The sequence below is a fragment of the Coenobita brevimanus genome, unplaced genomic scaffold, assembly GCF_032717465.1.
Source record: "Coenobita brevimanus isolate Jiangsu-jjx unplaced genomic scaffold, ASM3271746v2 jjx.HiC_scaffold_3017, whole genome shotgun sequence".
In the NCBI taxonomy this organism is placed as follows: Eukaryota; Metazoa; Arthropoda; class Malacostraca; order Decapoda; family Coenobitidae; genus Coenobita; species Coenobita brevimanus.
In genome coordinates, this window is record NW_027644001.1 from 17,525 (window position 1) to 35,000 (window position 17,476).

A 17,476-nucleotide genomic window follows, 5' to 3' on the forward strand; every position below is an offset into this window, starting at 1 on the left:
GAAGGAAGGGAGAAGGGAAGTCGACATATAATGAAAATGGCTGGTGGAAAGGAAAGTTGGTGGGAAAGAGAGGAAGGAAAGAAGAGATATATGGGAATCGGAGTAGGACGTGGAGGAGGAAGTAGCGAAAGACCTAGAAGACTGGCACAGAAAGGAAACGACAGAAGAAGAAAGGGAGGGATGAAGAAGTAAGGAAGGAGAAGTAGGTTGGAAAGGAAACGACAGAAGAATAAAGGGAGGGATGGATAAGTAAGGAAGGAGAAGAAGGTTGTGAGAGAAAGAAGTGAAAGAAAAAGAGAGACAGAATTATAATATGAATTAAGAGAGAGTAAAGCAACAACGGAGGAAGGTGGTATGGGAGAGGTAGCGCCGGCACTCGATTACAGTGGCCATGTCAAGCCAAATGTCTGTTGACACCTGACTGTAATGTAATTTTCAGTTTTATTGGAAATGGATTACAGAGAGAGAGAGAGAGGGAGGGGGGGCAGAGGTTGTTACCTGGAATATCTTGAAACTGTGGCATGAACCGAGTCCTTCAAGGGAAAATTTCAGGAGAATCGATGCGGACGGTAGCCTCAGTGTTATCCAGTAACGATATACAGTGTGTAAATTAACTGTTAAAATAACACACACACACACACACACACACACACACACACACACACACACACACACACACACACACACACTTGTAGACTACGATATTTATTGTTAATGAATGCTTAATTATTTACATTCACTCCTCCCGCATGCTTGTGTAGGTGTCAGTGCCTGCCCTTCCACTTTACTTTTCTACCTCCTATGTGCCTTTCCCATTCCCCTTGTGTGTGTGGGGGGGGTGCAGTAATGACTCCAAGCCGTTGTCATTCCTTATATCATCCAAGCCAATTATGTTATTCAACATCTGATCCTGAAATTTAGTCATGCGAGGCACTGCCTGGCGAAAGCTCATGACAATAATCAAGGCATTAGTTATTCTGGCTTGGGATGGCCAGGATGGCGATCATGACATGGCAATGTTGGCGTGGTAATAACACACGTGTCCGACTAATGTTTACGCAGCGCTATGTCCACATGCTGAGACCACAATGTCTGGAAAATATTCTCACAGCATTGTGTAAAGGGTGGCGGGGGAAGAAGCACTAAGGTGAGAGAATGGACTATGCTGAATATGGTAATAACGTACCACAGTTCTTCTTTCTGCCAGAGGGAGGAGTAGCTTTATGAACTCATTGGTGCTGAAAAGAGAAAGTCTGAAAATGGGTTAAAAGGTCAGTAGGAATAAAAAGTGTACTATAATTAACAGAATATATTTGGTCCCTGATAGTTACTACAAGAGATGAATGGATAGAATGTGTAGGAATACAGCCTGCATACAGAAAGGATATGATTCAGACAGTAAGATACTACTGAAACTATTGAGGGATTAAAAGAAAAAGTAATATCAGGAAGAGTATATTCTCCTCCCTCTCTCTCTCTCTCTCTCTCTCTCTCTATATATATATATATATATATCATCATCAGCCGTTTGAGTATCCACTGCAGGACCAGCCTATCCCGGCCGAAGTCCAGATGATACAGCCAATGTATCTCTACCAAGTGGCTTAGGCTGTCTAGTAGAGATTGTATGTAGAGTGAGAAGTGCTTGTTAGTGTAATTGTAGTGTTGGAGTGGGTTTGGATGTGTGTGTAGTCTGTGAACCAAGTGTAATCGGCCCGCGCAAGCCGACTGGGTCAAGCATACTTTATAGTAAGCGACACTGGTTCAACCACAGCACCCCTGGCGTCCGCCAATGCAGTACGTGGCCGGGTGAACACTCCCAAAGTTTATTACCCTGGCGGGGCGCGAACCCTGTCTTACCCGTGTACGAAACGCACACTCTACCACTGCACCACAGAGGCTCCTACTGTATATATACATACATACGTATATATATATATATATATATATATATATATATATATATATATATATACATACGTATATATATATATATATATATATATATATATATATATATATATATATATATATATATATATATATATATATATATATATATATATATATATATATATATATATATATATATATATTGTTACATAGCCTATGATTTCATCATCCTTTGTGTAATTCTAACGTACAGTATGCTGCATGTTTGATCATGAGCGTGTTCTGCCTCACTCCCCCTTCCCTCCCTTATACGAGTAGTAGAGTACGTCGTTCTTTCTGTTGTTCAGAGCAGGATTGTCAACTCTTTGTACCCTATGGCTTCATTTGCGCGTCCTTCTTACAAGTTGTATCAAGCTCTGCCGGCCCCTATATAATGAGCTCAGTCTCTACATTAATTGCCACTTAGATCTACTCCTCATTTTGTTCACATCTCTGTCCTCCCCTGTACAGTTGTTATTATTGTGAGTGCTCAGGAAGTCTCCAACCATCTAGCAGCTGTGTAATTTGAGTATGAGTGTTATTACATTTTGTTCTTGAGCTGTATAGCATAAGGTGTTGATTCGTAGGCCTAGTAAAGTTTTTGTAATTCATATTGTCAGCCAGTGGTAATAATATTTTGTATCTGTAATAATATATCTTGCATTCACTGAGTATTAGTTGGTTTTCTCATTTTATCAGGGCTGACTTAGATAGATTTACTCTTGCTAGTTTCGTGTTAATAGAGGCTATTGCAGTTAACCATATATTTAACCTGTTTTTTTTGCCATTACATTATCCTCATGAGTCCTGAATGTTTCGTTGTTAGTTTGAGCATTAACTTTAACTTGTAATTTTACCTAACTCTTTTGTTTTGAACCTGGAACTTTATGGGACAGTAGTGATTTTTAGTATTCTCACTTAAAGTGTACATTATCTTTCCCTGTTCCGTAACATAAATTTGGCGACCTCTTATCAGGATATTCAGGATATTATCATAAGGATATTGCTTGATATTTTGTGACTGTGATTTATTCATGATGTCTACTATTACTACGCTTGATGAAGCCAAAATTTTTTTGTCAAATGTGCAAACAGTGTGTGATGTTGAAAACAGAACAAAGAATGAACTTAAGCTTGTTGCTCAACAATTGGGAATTACTGTTCGCTCTCATCATTCTAAAGATCAAATTGTTGACACGATTAATGAAAGCTTGTTAAATGTAACTCCTCCACATGAGCAAACGCAGATTGAAATAGCTAAGTTACAGCTAGCTCTGCAGGAGGCTCGTGTTAATGAAGCTGAGTTTCAGGCTCGTGCTAAGGAGGCTGAGTCTCAGGCTAAGGAGGCGGAGTCTCAGGCTCGTATTCAGGAGGCTGAGTTTCAGGCAAATGCTAAGGAGGCTGAGTTTCAGGCTCGTGCTAAGGAGGCTGAGTTTCAGGCTCGTGCTAAGGAGGCTGAGTTTCAGGAACAAGTTGAACTTGCTAGGATTCAGACAGACCATGAGTATCGCATGAAACAAGGTGGAACTGAATCATCTAGCTCTGATGATTTTGATGTGGCTAAAAATGTTAAACTTGTCCCTCCTTTTAATGAATCTGATTTAACAAAGTATTTTCAGTTGTTTGAGAGGGTAGCTACAGGATTTAATTGGCCCAAAAAGTATTGGCTAGTACTCCTTCAAACTGTTCTCACCGATAAAGCTCAAGTAACTTATGCATCTTTGCGTCAGGATCAATTTGATAATGATGATGTAGTTAAGAGCTTGATTCTTAAGGCCTATGAGCTTGTTCCTGAAGCCTATAGAGTAAAATTTAGAACAACTTATAAGCAAGATAAGCAATCCCATGTTGAGTATGCAAAAATCAAAAAAGATCTGTTAGAGCAGTGGTTAAATTCTAAGAATGTGGATTCTGATTTTGACAAATTTAAGCAGATGATTTTGCTGGAGGACTTCAAAAGGTGTATTAATAAAGATGTAAGCCTATATCTTGATGAGAGAAGAATAGATAATTTGCCTGATGCTGCAGTTTTAGCTGATGAATATGTTCTCACTCACAAGAGATACTCTAAAGAAAAAAGGAAAGCTGAGAGTAAGTACGTTGCCTCTAGTCAGAGTACAGGTAACAGGGAAGAGAATAAAGATGATGTTTCTCAGGAAGTAAATATCAGCTTCACCTCTAGATTTCAGAAAAGTAAATGTACTTATTGTAGTAAGCTTGGTCATACTACGGAGAAATGTTTCAGGAGACAGCGTGATGTGAACAAAAAGGAGTCTTTAAATATTCAGTCAATTGGTCTAGTGTCCACCCTTGAGAGTTCCCAGAATTCTTTAACTGAGTTAACTGAACCTGCTTTGAGGGGTAAATTAAATTCTCATGATGGAGCTCCTCTTTTGAGCAGTAACGTGGGTGACACTCTCAAGAGTTCATGTGCTAATTTCCTGTCTGATGGTTTTGTCAGTTCTCTGGACAGTAATAACAGGAAATCAGTTAAAATATATCGTGATACAGGTGCTTGCCAATCCCTTATGCTGACCAGTGTTCTAGGCTCTAATGTTAATTCCTCTGATGAAACTGTAATTTTACAAGGTGTAGGGAATAATTACTTCTCTGTCCCTCTGTGCAGAGTGAATTTAGAGTCTGGTTTTGTTAATGGTTCCGTTATGGTTGGGTTGGTTGAGACACTTCCAATGTCAGGTGTAACTTTCTTACTTGGAAATGATATTGGTGGAAGTCAAGTGTGTCCAGCTCCTCAGTTGTCCCGTGAGCCAGTGGCTGCGGCCCAGGATTGTGATGTCCCTGATGTGTTCCCTGCATGTGCTGTCACTAGGGCTAAGTCTAAAGTTACTGGTGACTTAGAGGATAATGATGATGATGATGGTATCCTAGCTGACACTTTTCTTGCTAATTTGGGCCACTCACCAGATGAGCCAGTACCCTGTAGTGTTGATAATTTGTCCCGTCAAGAGTTGGTTGAGTTGCAGGTTGCTGACCCTGAGTTGAAAGGTCTAGCTAACTCTGCTTGCAGTGAGGAAGAGTCAGCCGGTGCTTCTACTTGTTATTATATAAAGTCAGGAGTACTTATGAGGAAGTGGAGACCCCCAACAGCATCAGCCGACTGTGAATGGGAGGTTGTACATCAAGTTGTCATCCCTCGTGTTTGTAGGCAGGATATCATTAGAGTGGCTCATGATTCCAGTTTGGCAGGACACCTTGGAGTGAGGAAGACTGTGGCACGCATTTTGAAACACTTCTACTGGCCAGGTATCTTCAGGGATGTTTCCTGGTATTGTAAGTCTTGTCACACCTGTCAAGTTGTGGGGAAGTGCAATCAGACCGAAAAGGTTGCACCTCTAGTTCCCATTCCTCCTTTTGAGGCGCCATTCACCCGTGTGTTGGTGGATATTGTGGGCCCTCTTCCTAAGACTTCTTCAGGATTTTCTTATGTGTTGACCCTGATTGATATGGCTACTCGTTATCCTGAAGCCATTCCACTTAGAAATATCTCAGCAAAGAACGTGGTTAAGGAAATGCTAGGGTTCTTCACAATGTTTGGTCTGCCCAAGGAGGTACAGTCAGACCGGGGAAGTAATTTCATGTCAAATGTTTTCAAGCAGTCTCTGAAAGAGTTGGGCATCACCCAGATCACGTCTTCAGCTTACCATCCCCAGACCCAAGGAGCGTTGGAGAGATATCATCAAACACTCAAATCGATGCTCAAGAAATACTGTTTGGAACATCAGAAAGACTGGGTTAAAGGTCTTCCATTCGTTGTATTTGCCGCAAGAGAATCTCCAAATGAATCACTGGGCTTCTCACCTTTTGAACTACTGTTTGGCCATGAAGTAAGAGGACCCCTTAAGCTACTCAAGGAATGCTGGCTGTCGGAGGAAGATGACGTCAACCTGCTGGAGTATGTGATGAAGTTCAAAGAACGGCTGTCCATTGCTTTACAGCTGGCGAGAGAGAATTTAAGAGCTGCTCAGGAGAAGATGAAGACTTGGTATGATAAGAAGTCCAGGTTACGCCACTTTCAGCCAGGAGATTAGATTTTGATTCTGCTACCGGTGCATGGGCAACCTCTTCAAGCCAAGTTTAGTGGTCCTTATTTCGTGGAGAAGAAACTCAATGATGTCAACTATGTCATCGCCACACCAGATCGTAGAAAGAACAAGCAACTTTGTCACATCAACATGCTAAAGTTATATCACAGGCGGGAAGAAAATAACCCAGTCTGCACTGTTGCTGTTCCACCCGAGTCTGCAAGTGAAGTTCTCCCATGCAGCATGAGCCTGAGTGATAGTTTGGGGAAGAATCCTGATATCATGAATGATCTCCAGACTAAGCTTTCTCATCTGGCTCCCGAGGAAATGTAGGAGTTTTCGGCATTACTGCAGGAGTACCAGCAAGTGTTCCGTGTCACTCCAGGAAGAACCACTGTGTTGGTGCATTATGTCGATGTTGGAGACGCAAAGCCAATTAAGCTGGCTCCTTACCGTGTGAACCCAGTGAAAGTTCCTCTCATCGAGAAGGAGCTTGGCTACCTGTTGGACCACAAGATGATTGAGCCCTGTCAGAGCGAGTGGAGTTCTCCTGTCACTCTAGTCCCTAAGCCAGGTGGGGTCACAGCGGCTTTGCATCGACTACAGACGTGTTAATCAGATAACCAAAACAGACACTTACCCTCTCCCTCGCCTGGAAGATTGCATAGACAAGATCGGAAAGGCTAGGTACATAAGTAAGTTTGATTTGTTAAAGGGATACTGGCAAGTACCTATGACTGAATGTGCTAGGGAGATCTCATGTTCTGTAACATTAGGAAAGACTTTTGCATGTTCTGTAATGCCATATGGTATGAAGAATGCACCAGCCACATTTCAGAAGCTCATGAATGTTGTAACAGAGGGTTTGGCAGGGTGTGTTGTTTATATTGATGATGTATTAATCTTCAGTGACAACTGGAAAAATCACCTATGCTATGTCAGTAAATTTCTTGAGCGTTTGGTTCAGGCTAATCTTGTAGCTAATTTATCAAAGTGTGAGTTTGGTCAAGCTAAAGTTCAGTACCTTGGGTACGTAATTGGTGAGAGAGAGAGAGAGAGAGAGAGAGAGAGAGAGAGAGAGAGAGAGAGAGAGAGAGAGAGAGAGAGAGAGAGAGAGAGAGAGAGAGAGAGAGAGAAAATGTAATATGGAAGATAAATCACAAAAAAAGAGGGGTTACGAAAGCTTTCTCTCTTAATTCATCCATTTTAACAAACTATACTCCTTTCCCTTTAACTTGGCCTAAAATTTCCATCTCTCTAGCCTGAATAGCCACTAGTAACAATAGACTAACACTAGATAACACTAGAATATCACGCTAGTCACGAAGAAGTGCTGTGGAATGGATATAGAGCCGTAGTACTGTCCTATCCTGCCACTGAGCCACGTGAACTAAACTGCAAAAGGACGAAAATTTGGGCCAAGTGAGATATTTCTTAACATAGCTATATTAATACATTACTTAACACAGTCTATGCAGAGAGCTTTAGTTATGGATGAGTCTCCTTGGTTACTAGTCAAATCAGCCTTTTAATCTAACTACACTGAGCTAAATGGGGTTAGGAATATTTGCCAGCTTAAAATGAACGTACTATAGTGACATTCCATAACTTATCATGATGGATGTGTACAGAGGAGAACTGACGAGCGTGTGTATCCCCCCCCGTGTCTCGGAGCTCACTGTCTTCCCCCCCTCCCACCTGCTTCCTGTTTATATATACCTTCAGTCCCACCTGTTTTCCCGGGTTTTTCCCCTTTCGACAATCGGGAGCAACAGAGTAAAGGGTGGGATTTCTCCAAGGATGGCCTTTATCTCCTTGTTACTGTTCATATTATCTTCGTAAATTCATTCTTTCACTTATTCATTTATCTTTTTCTTTTTGTCTGTCTTTCCTTCTTCTTCCATTCATTCATTCATTCATTCTTCTTCGTCTTATTCTTTTCTTTTTAATCTTATTTTTATTTTTCATTTCTTTTTCTTCTCCTTCCTTTTCCTCCTCCTCCTCCTCCTCCTCCTCTCCTTCTTCTTCTTCTTCTTCTTCTTATTATTATTATTATTATTATTAATAATATTATTATTAGTGTTAGTGTTATTATTACATTCCTTTTCCTCCTCCTCCTCTTATTATTATTATTATTATTATTATTATTAGTGTTAGTGTTATTATTACATCCCTTTTCCTCCTCCTCCTCCTCTTCGTCCATCTTCTATTTCTTTTTTTCCTTCAGCCTTCCATCTGCGTCACTACAAATGCCTACAGCGTTTGTTTTTATTCTTATTCTGGGTACAACGAAGGATTATGGAACACCTACATAATATTCTGGGAAATTTATTGGATTTCTATGACGCCTTCAGTGGGTTCTCAAAAGTTAATGTTCAGTGTCTCATTACTTTTCGTTCACAGGTTGATATTGAGGTTAGGAATAGTGATTGTTTGGGATTTTACTCAGCGTGGTGGCGGAGAGGGACGCCTTCACGTGGTGGCACTGATTTGGTGGGGGGTTAGGGAGCTGCCTGGGTATAAAAACATCACATTATTTCTTCCCTATCCCCCAAAAGTAGGATGGTGGACTGCAGGGAAAACTACTACTACTACTACTACTGCTACTACTACTACTACTACTATCACCACCTTCACCATCACCACTACTACTACTACTCCTATTACTACTACTACCACCATCACCTTCACCATCATCACTACAACTACTACTACTACTACTACTATTACAACCACCACCACCTTCACCATCACCACTACTCTTACTACTCCTACTACTACTACTACTACTACCACCACTACCATCACCATCACCACTACTACTACTACTCCTACTATTACTACTTCCACCACCACTTTCACCACCAGCACTACTACTACTACTACTACTACTACACAACCATCTATTTGTCTTTATTCTTACTCCCAGCAGACGATTATATTCAGCCTATAGAGGAGATTCTTTGTAATATAGGTGTTAATTCGGATGATTTTCTTGCGGTCGATTGGACTTGCAGTTTTCGTGTTAATTTTGATGTAACTGCATACCCGATTCTCCCAAATTTTATATATTCCGTATTTCACACACACACACACACACACACACACACACACACAATCAATCAAATGTGAACCCAGTAGACTGCAGGCTTAATTTGCCCACCTCCTGCAGTTCACAATTTCCCTGAGAGAGAGAGAGAGAGAGAGAGAGAGAGAGAGAGAGAGAGAGAGAACCTGCTATACTCGTTTTGCCCTGACTTAGTTTTAAATTACCGTCTCTCCATCTCGAATTGATACTAGAATATGATGCTAGTCACGAAGAAGTGCTATGGAAAGGATGTAGAGCCGTAGTGCCATCTTCTCCTTCCACTGAATTACATGAAATAAGCTGCAAAAGGACGAAAATCTGAGCCAAGTTAAGGTGAAAAGAGTAGAGCATTAAAAAGAAAAGTATTTAAGTTAGTAAAGAATATTATAAAAGAAAATATGTGAGAGAGAGAGAGAGAGAGAGAGAGAGAGAAATTTTCATTAAGGATAAATGCAAAAAAATAGAATTTAATAACAAACACCAATTTATTGAAAAATGGACAGATAAACATAAGTCAAAACAATTATTATCTTCCAAAATGCTATAGGAATTATTTCACATTCTATAAAAGATAAAAAAAAAAAAAAAGATAAAATGCATATATAAAAAAAGATAGGAATATCCGCTAGGCCTCTCTCCTTGGCCTTGAGTTCGTGACAATTCCTTCTCAGCGATTTATCTTGCATTTCACACGCTTCCTATTATTACTGTATGCTAAGTCGATGCTAACAAAAGCATAAGTAGCATACATAAGAATATCAAGATTTAGTATGCCAAATAAATCGCTAAGGAGGAGCCGTTACCAGATAAACATCCCCAACCTTTCTCAGCTCAGTTGATGGCCAGGTGTAGTCAGAGTGGATGGCTGATTTCACTAGCAACCAAGGAGATTATCAGTATGGATGGTTGATTTTGACTACCAACCAAGGAGATCAATTTGCAGCTCATGACTAATACTCATCAACTTCAATTCAACGCGACTCAAGTGAAAAAAAGAAAAGGAATAAAGAAAAACAGTCTAACAGCTTTCCAATGCCCTTCCGCCTTCATCCAGTCAAATTTCCTGAAATGCTTAACCGACGACGTATGGTGGGGGGATACTCTTGCATACGTGGTGGTCAAGGCATGTGTCAAAGCAGCATTTTTGGGCACCAGGGCAGGCTTGGTCGTGGGGGCACACCTGAAATGGTAAAAAAAGGTTGAGAGCTGCGAAGGTGGAAGGGAGGATTGGAGCTGTGAAGGGGGAGGGGAGGCTAGACAAAGTTGGGAGCTGTGAAGGGGGATAGGAGTCTAGACAAATTTGAGTCCACTGAGTTCACGTTTAGATTTTTTTTTTTTTTAAATTCGAGGAAGAAGGAACCAAAGGCTGAGCCCGCAATAACAGTTCCTTCCAAGAAAAAAAAAAAAAAACAATACAAAAGAGAGCCAAATTCAAGATCCGTTCATTTCGAGCCAACAGTAACAACAAAGGCACTACTACTACTACACCATTGTTACTACTACTACTACTACTACTCATTCTTACCTCGGGGCTTATCCTAACGAACTCAGGGCAGGAGCCGCGAATAGGAGGGCACTGGCCGGGCTTGTCTGGATGGCAGAAGAAGAGGGATGAATTAGTGCCTATCCACCACACGAGAAAGCGGGAAATTTATGGCTACATCTATCTGTCTCTGTTCATCTATCCATCCATCTATTTATCCATTTACCTCTTTCTCTCTACCTCCGTCTATCTATCTACCTCTTTCTCTCCACCTCTGTCTATCCATGTACCTCTCTCTCTGTTTATCTGTCTATCTGTGCATCCAGTGAGCCATCTACATCTCTCTCTCTCTCTCTCTCTCTCTCTCTCTCTCTGTCTATCCATATACCTCTCTGTTTATCTATCTATCTATCAATCCAGTGAACCATCTACCTTTCTATCTATCCATCTACGTCTCTCTCTCTCTCTCTGTCTCTCTCTCTCTCTCACTTTCTATCTATCTATCAGTATATCTACTCACCAGGGCCGGGATCAGCGTATCTCTTCCCAGCCACACCACAACAGTACCGAGCACCACTAGGCTTCTTGCACCAATATTGACATCCATTGGCCTCCCCTACCACAGCTACCACCACCACAACCACAGCTAGCAGTGCCACACCTGGGCTAACCTGCAAGATAGATAAAGAAATAAATAAAGTGATAAAGAAGTAAAGATAAAGAAAGAAAGAGACGTCATTATTATTATCAGTGTTATTGTTATTGGCATTGTCATCATCGCTGGCGCACACACACACACACACACACACACACACACACACACACACACACTCTCTCTCTCTCTCTCTCTCTTAAAAAAAAAAAGCAACAAAAAAGAAAAAATCCAAGACTTAAGACCCTCCTCGCAAAAGCTGAGAGAGAGAGAGAGAGAGAGAGAGAGAGAGAGAGAAATGAAGAAATGGCACCCCAATTTTTAAAGCATTTGGAAGAAAAAAAAAAACAATATGGTCCTAAGTAGGTAAAGGCCCAAAGAAAATCGTAGCAGTCTAATAAAATTTTTGGTCAGTAAGGCACCATTTAAGAGGAAACCCTTTATTTTCTGAAGCCCCTTATTAATTATTATTATTATTATTATTATGGTGCTCTATTAGTCCGTCTATCAGGCATACTAACTCCAATAACAGGATTTTTTTTTTTTTTTTTTTGCTAAGGAGCGACGTATATAATCCAGAAACTCACCAACTAATCCTAATAACAAGAAATTCTTTGTTAACTCAAGGAGCACCATACTTAATCCACAGACTCACCATCTTAGACTATTGGAGATCAGAGAGCAGGAGAGAGTGTATTTTAATTGTGCTTCTAGGCCTCTGACTGTGACTCCTTCGGCCGTCCCCCTCTATTTATACCTCTTGCACAGCGCCGTAATACACCAGCGGCCAGTTTGGGAAACTTGAAGGGCGCGAGACTACATACTTTTTTCTCCTTTCTTCTTTTTTTTCTTCTTAACCTTCAAATAAGAGTTTTCCTAGTGTGAAATCAAACAGTTCAGCCGAAATTGAGGGCAGGTTTATACTCCAGCGCCATGATGCACTAGTGGCGGGTTTGGGAACTTGCTCTCTCTATTTTTTCTTTCTTTCTCTCTTTAACATTCGAATAATTCCTTTCCTACTGTGACACCATTGAGCGCAGCTTTAAAAAAATCTACTCTGAGCAAGATCGTCTGGAAATAGTAGGAATAAATTAACAGACTACCGTGGCTGAGTAATGAGATTAATATATAGTACTCTTGTATGAAATTAAATTAGTTCATTATAAAACACATGAAAAAATTACATCATCACTATCATCATCATCATCATCATCATTACAATTATATATGCCTCCCCCTCCTCTTCCTCTTCCTCCTCCTCCTCACCATTATCATCACTATCATCATCAACATCATTACTATTATCCTTTGTCTCCTGCTCTCCTCTACCTCCTCCTCCTCCTCCTCCTCCTCCTCATCATCATCATCATCATCATCATCATAATCATGCTTATAACCTGACCTCTCTAAATCATCATAAATTACATATTTCCATGCTATAGTTTCATTACGATCTGAAATAGAGAAAAACAGCTTACATTATTATTCAGTCATGAATGCGTTTAAATGGGGATTTGAAGTACAGTAAGACACTTATCCATGCGATTTTTGAATGTCACCACTGTACAGCAGTCAACGACATCCCTGGGCAGTTTATTCCAAATGTTAACAACCCTGTTAAAGCAAAAATGCTTTGCTTCATTAGACTGGCAATGCTTTCCAATAATCTTATACCCATTACCTCTAGTATAGTTCGAACGATCAACTGCAAAGTACTTGTCAACATCCATATTATGAATTCCTTTAATAATCTTGAATACTTGAATCAGATCCCCTCGTAGTCTGCGCTATGATAGGTTAAATAACTTTAGCTCATTTAACAACTCCTCGGATGATATTTCCTTAGTCTGGGTATTATTTTTGTTACTCGTCGCTGCACTCTCTCTAATTTCTCTATGTCTTTTCTGTAATACGGTGACCAGAACTGCACACAGTACTCTAGATGTGGACGCACCAAGGAACGGAACAGGGTAAGAGTTATACAGTATTTTCAGATTTGAACGCAAATGATCTCCCTATAAATCTAACTAGTTTGTTAGTAGGGTGAAGGAAGCATGGAATGAGAAACCACAATAGACGAAAAAAAAAAACAAGGAAGATAGAAAAGAAAAAAAATTTCGACAAAATCCCTGGGAAATGGGCCACACCCTCATCCACACAGCGTTGAAGCCCCCGGAATCCTGGCTCTAACTCACAGGCCTAACTACGTGCCCAGTTTTGTATTTACTGTACAATCAAGAACAAAAATTAGTCTACACCTCCACTGCGTCTGCTTCACACTTAGGGCATGTCCGTCTCTCCTCTCCCAGACGCATCATATAAAAGAAAATCAAAGTAAAAAGGTTCAAACAGGTTCAGATAGGCTCACCAGATCTATTTAAGCCTTGCCAGGTAATTTCATGTCACTATGATGCTGGGGATGGAAGCCTTCGTGTGGTGGCACTGATATAACGGGGTGAAGGAGCTGCCTGATTGTGCAAACGTCCCTCACCATCAAGGTTTCAGCTTGCAGTTCAATGGGTTCACGTTCATATGAGCCTGGAGTTGGAACTACTACCACTACTACAATTTTTTTTTTTACGTGTCCGACTCTGGGCAAAGGCTTCCAGGGCCTATTTCTCGGGGGCAGTGACCTATCCCAAGGCCCAGTAGTCCTCCTACACCTCCACATATCACCACTTCGGCGCTAACACCCACCATCCATATTGAATACATGCTAGGGCTGTCTCATACAGGATTGGTGTATTGGTATTAGCGGGGGTATTTTTACGACATGTCGGCGGGTCATCTGGTAGATCAGAAAAGTCTACTTTTAGGATATTCAGATCTTGAAACCGTTCCCTGCCCCAGCCGGGATTCGAACCTGGGTCCATTAGATCTTGAAACTGTTCCCTGCCCCAGCCGGGATTCCGAACCTGGGTCCATTAGGACTGCAGGCCGCCTCTCTGCCGATTCAGCCACCTCTTTTACTTCTTCTCCTGCTCCTGCTGCTCATCATCATCATACATCACCATCTTCCTCATCCTCTCTCATCATCATCATCATCATCATCATCATCATGCCTTATCAGGAGCGTAGGGGACTGGGCTAGGTTTCGTGCAGACATTAAGAGTGAAGAAGAACAAAGAAATTACAGGACACTCATATACCTTGCAACTCGCGACGGAATTCAGAAGTCGGTGGAATACTGCAGACAAGGTGAACTGTTCAGCAGCAGCGCCCCAAGACACCGCAACAACCACAGCCACATTATTACCACCACACCACACCACCACACCACCACACCATATCAAACCACATACAACATTACATCACGCCACACACCACATCACACCATCACACCACACCAAACCACTACACCACCACACCACCACACCTCCACACAACCACCACACCACACCACACCATAACACCACACCATATCAAACCACACCATATCAAACCACATACAACATTACATCACACCACACACCACATCACACCACCACATCACACCACACCACCAAACCACACCACACCACCAAACCACACCACACCACAACACCACACCATATCAAACCACATACAACATTACATCACGCCACACACCACATCACACCACCACACCACCACCACACCACAACACCACACCACAACACACCATCACACCACCACCACACCACACCACACCACAACACCACACCACATCACACCACCACACCACCACCACACCACAACACACCACACCATATCAAACCACATACAACATTACACCACACCACCACACCACGTCACACCATCACACCACACCACACCATCACACCACATCACATCACACCACCACACCACACCACCACCACACCACAACACCACACCATATCAAACCACATACAACATTACATCACACCACAACACCACACCACCACACCACAACACCACACCATATCAAACCACATACAACATTACATCACACCATCACACCACACCATCACACACCACACCATATTAAACCACATACAACATTACACCACACCACACGCCACATCACACCACCACACCACACCGCACCACTATATCACCACACATCACATCACAACACACCACACCACAACACCACACCATATCAAACCACATACAACATTACATCACACCTCCACACCACACCACACCACCACCACACCACACCACAACACACCACACCATATCAAACCACATACAACATTACATCACGCCACACACCACATCACACCACCACACCACACCACACCACCAAACCACACCACACCATCACACCACATCACATCACAGCACCAAGCTACCTCACACCACCACACACCACACCACCACACCACCACACCATATCTTACACCACACCACACACCACATCAAACCACCACACGACATCAGACCACACTATCACATTACACCACCCCACACCACATCACACCATACACACCACTCTCTCTCTCTCTCTCTCTCTCTCTCTCTCCATGTGTATTATCAGTAAAGAGTAACTGGAATTTTGAAGGTTGTCTTTCACAAGGGACAGGACTCACAAAGTATATTGATTATGTATTATTGAGCACTGCATGACGTGTGTGTGTGTGTGTGTGTGTGTGTGTGTGTGTGTGTGTGTGTGAGAGAGAGAGAGAGAGAGAGACAAAGATCATGGCGAATTTCCTGTAATTTTTAAGAAGAATTCCATGCTGACTATTTCTGTAACTATGAGGATGTAAATAATGTTAATGAGAGAGAGAGAGAGAGAGAGAGAGAGAGAGAGAGAGAGAGAGAGAGAGAGAGTTCTTACTATCTCCAGACGATTTTGTTCAGCTTAGGAGAGATTTTTTGAACTGGAGGGGTTAGATATGCACCCTATTAACCCCTCCAGCCTTTAAGATTTTTCCTAAGATCAATAAATCATCTTGATATAGTTTTTCGTCTTAATATAGCTCTTTGAAATATGAACCTAGTGGACTGCCGGCTTAAACTGTCTCCCTGCAGTTTACCATCCTCCTTTTGGGGGTTTGGGAGGTAAAATAGGGATTGTATTATAACCAGGCAGTGGAGCCGCGTGGTTATATCAGTGCCACCACATGAAGGCGTCCCTCATCAAAAATTTTGATACAAAGTAAAATGAAAGCTATATTATGAGACTGAAGGGCTTAAGGACAATATAAGGTGCCTTCACGTGGTGGCACCTATATGACTGTTCGGTGGAGCTGCCCGGTTATACAAACTGCTACTACTTCTACTACAGCTACTACTACTACTACTACTACTACTACTACTACTACTACCACTACTACTACTATACATCAATTTCTCTCATGTGACAAAGATCCCTAACTCCTTTCACCTCATTTGATATTAAGGTGTAGGTGGATTGGAGGGTTGATTTGACTAGTGACCAAGGAGACTCATACTTTACAAGGACCATCAAATTTTACGCCAGCACGAGGTAGTATTAAAGTAGTAGCACAGGTTCGTCAAATGAAAACAACAACAAAAACAACAACAAAAAGATGCATCGTATAGACAAACAAAACCACACCAAGACGCAACCACACCAAGACGCAGCCAAACCAAGACGCAACCACACCAAGACGCAACCACACCAAGACGCAACCACACCAAGACGCAACCACACCAAGACGCAACCACACCAAGATGCAACCACACCAAGACGCAACCACACCAAGAGGCAACCACACCAGGATGCAACCACACCAAGACGCAACCACACCAAGACGCAACCACACCAAGACGCAACCACACCAAGACGCAACCACACCAAGACGCAACCACACCAAGACGCAACCACACCAAGACGCAACCACACCAAGATGCAACCACACCAAGACGCAACCACACCAAGACGCAACCACACCAAGACGCAACCACATCAAGACGCAACCACACCAAGACGCAACCACACCAAGACGCAACCACACCAAGACGCAACCACACCAAGACGCAACCACACAAAGACGCAACCACACAAACAACCACACCAAGATCCAACCACACCAAGACACAACAACACCAAGACGCAACCACACCAAGACGCAACCACACCAAAGACGCAACCACACCAAGACGCAACCACACAATGAAGCAACCACACAAACAACCACACCAAGACGCAACCACACCAAGACGCAACCACACCAACAACCACACCAAGATGCAACCACACCAACAACCACACCAAGACAACCACAATCATTAAAACAGTCTACCATGCGTGTATCAAAACTCCCTTACAAGACTTATATTTTGTGATGCGAGGAAGAAGAACA

The 17,476-nt window shown here is 42.0% G+C and overlaps 1 protein-coding gene across 1 annotated transcript; it reads right to left on the reverse strand.

Moving 5' to 3' along the window:
• Positions 1–10,135: 10,135 nt before the first annotated feature.
• Positions 10,136–12,780, reverse strand: LOC145390159 (uncharacterized). The gene is made up of 4 exons (XM_080265188.1): positions 12,766–12,780; positions 11,067–11,217; positions 10,589–10,653; positions 10,136–10,243 (listed from the first exon to the last, which is right to left on the reverse strand). Exons 1-4 carry the CDS (start codon positions 12,778–12,780, stop codon positions 10,136–10,138), a joined length of 339 nt encoding a protein of 112 aa, XP_080121314.1.
• Positions 12,781–17,476: the final 4,696 nt, after the last annotated feature.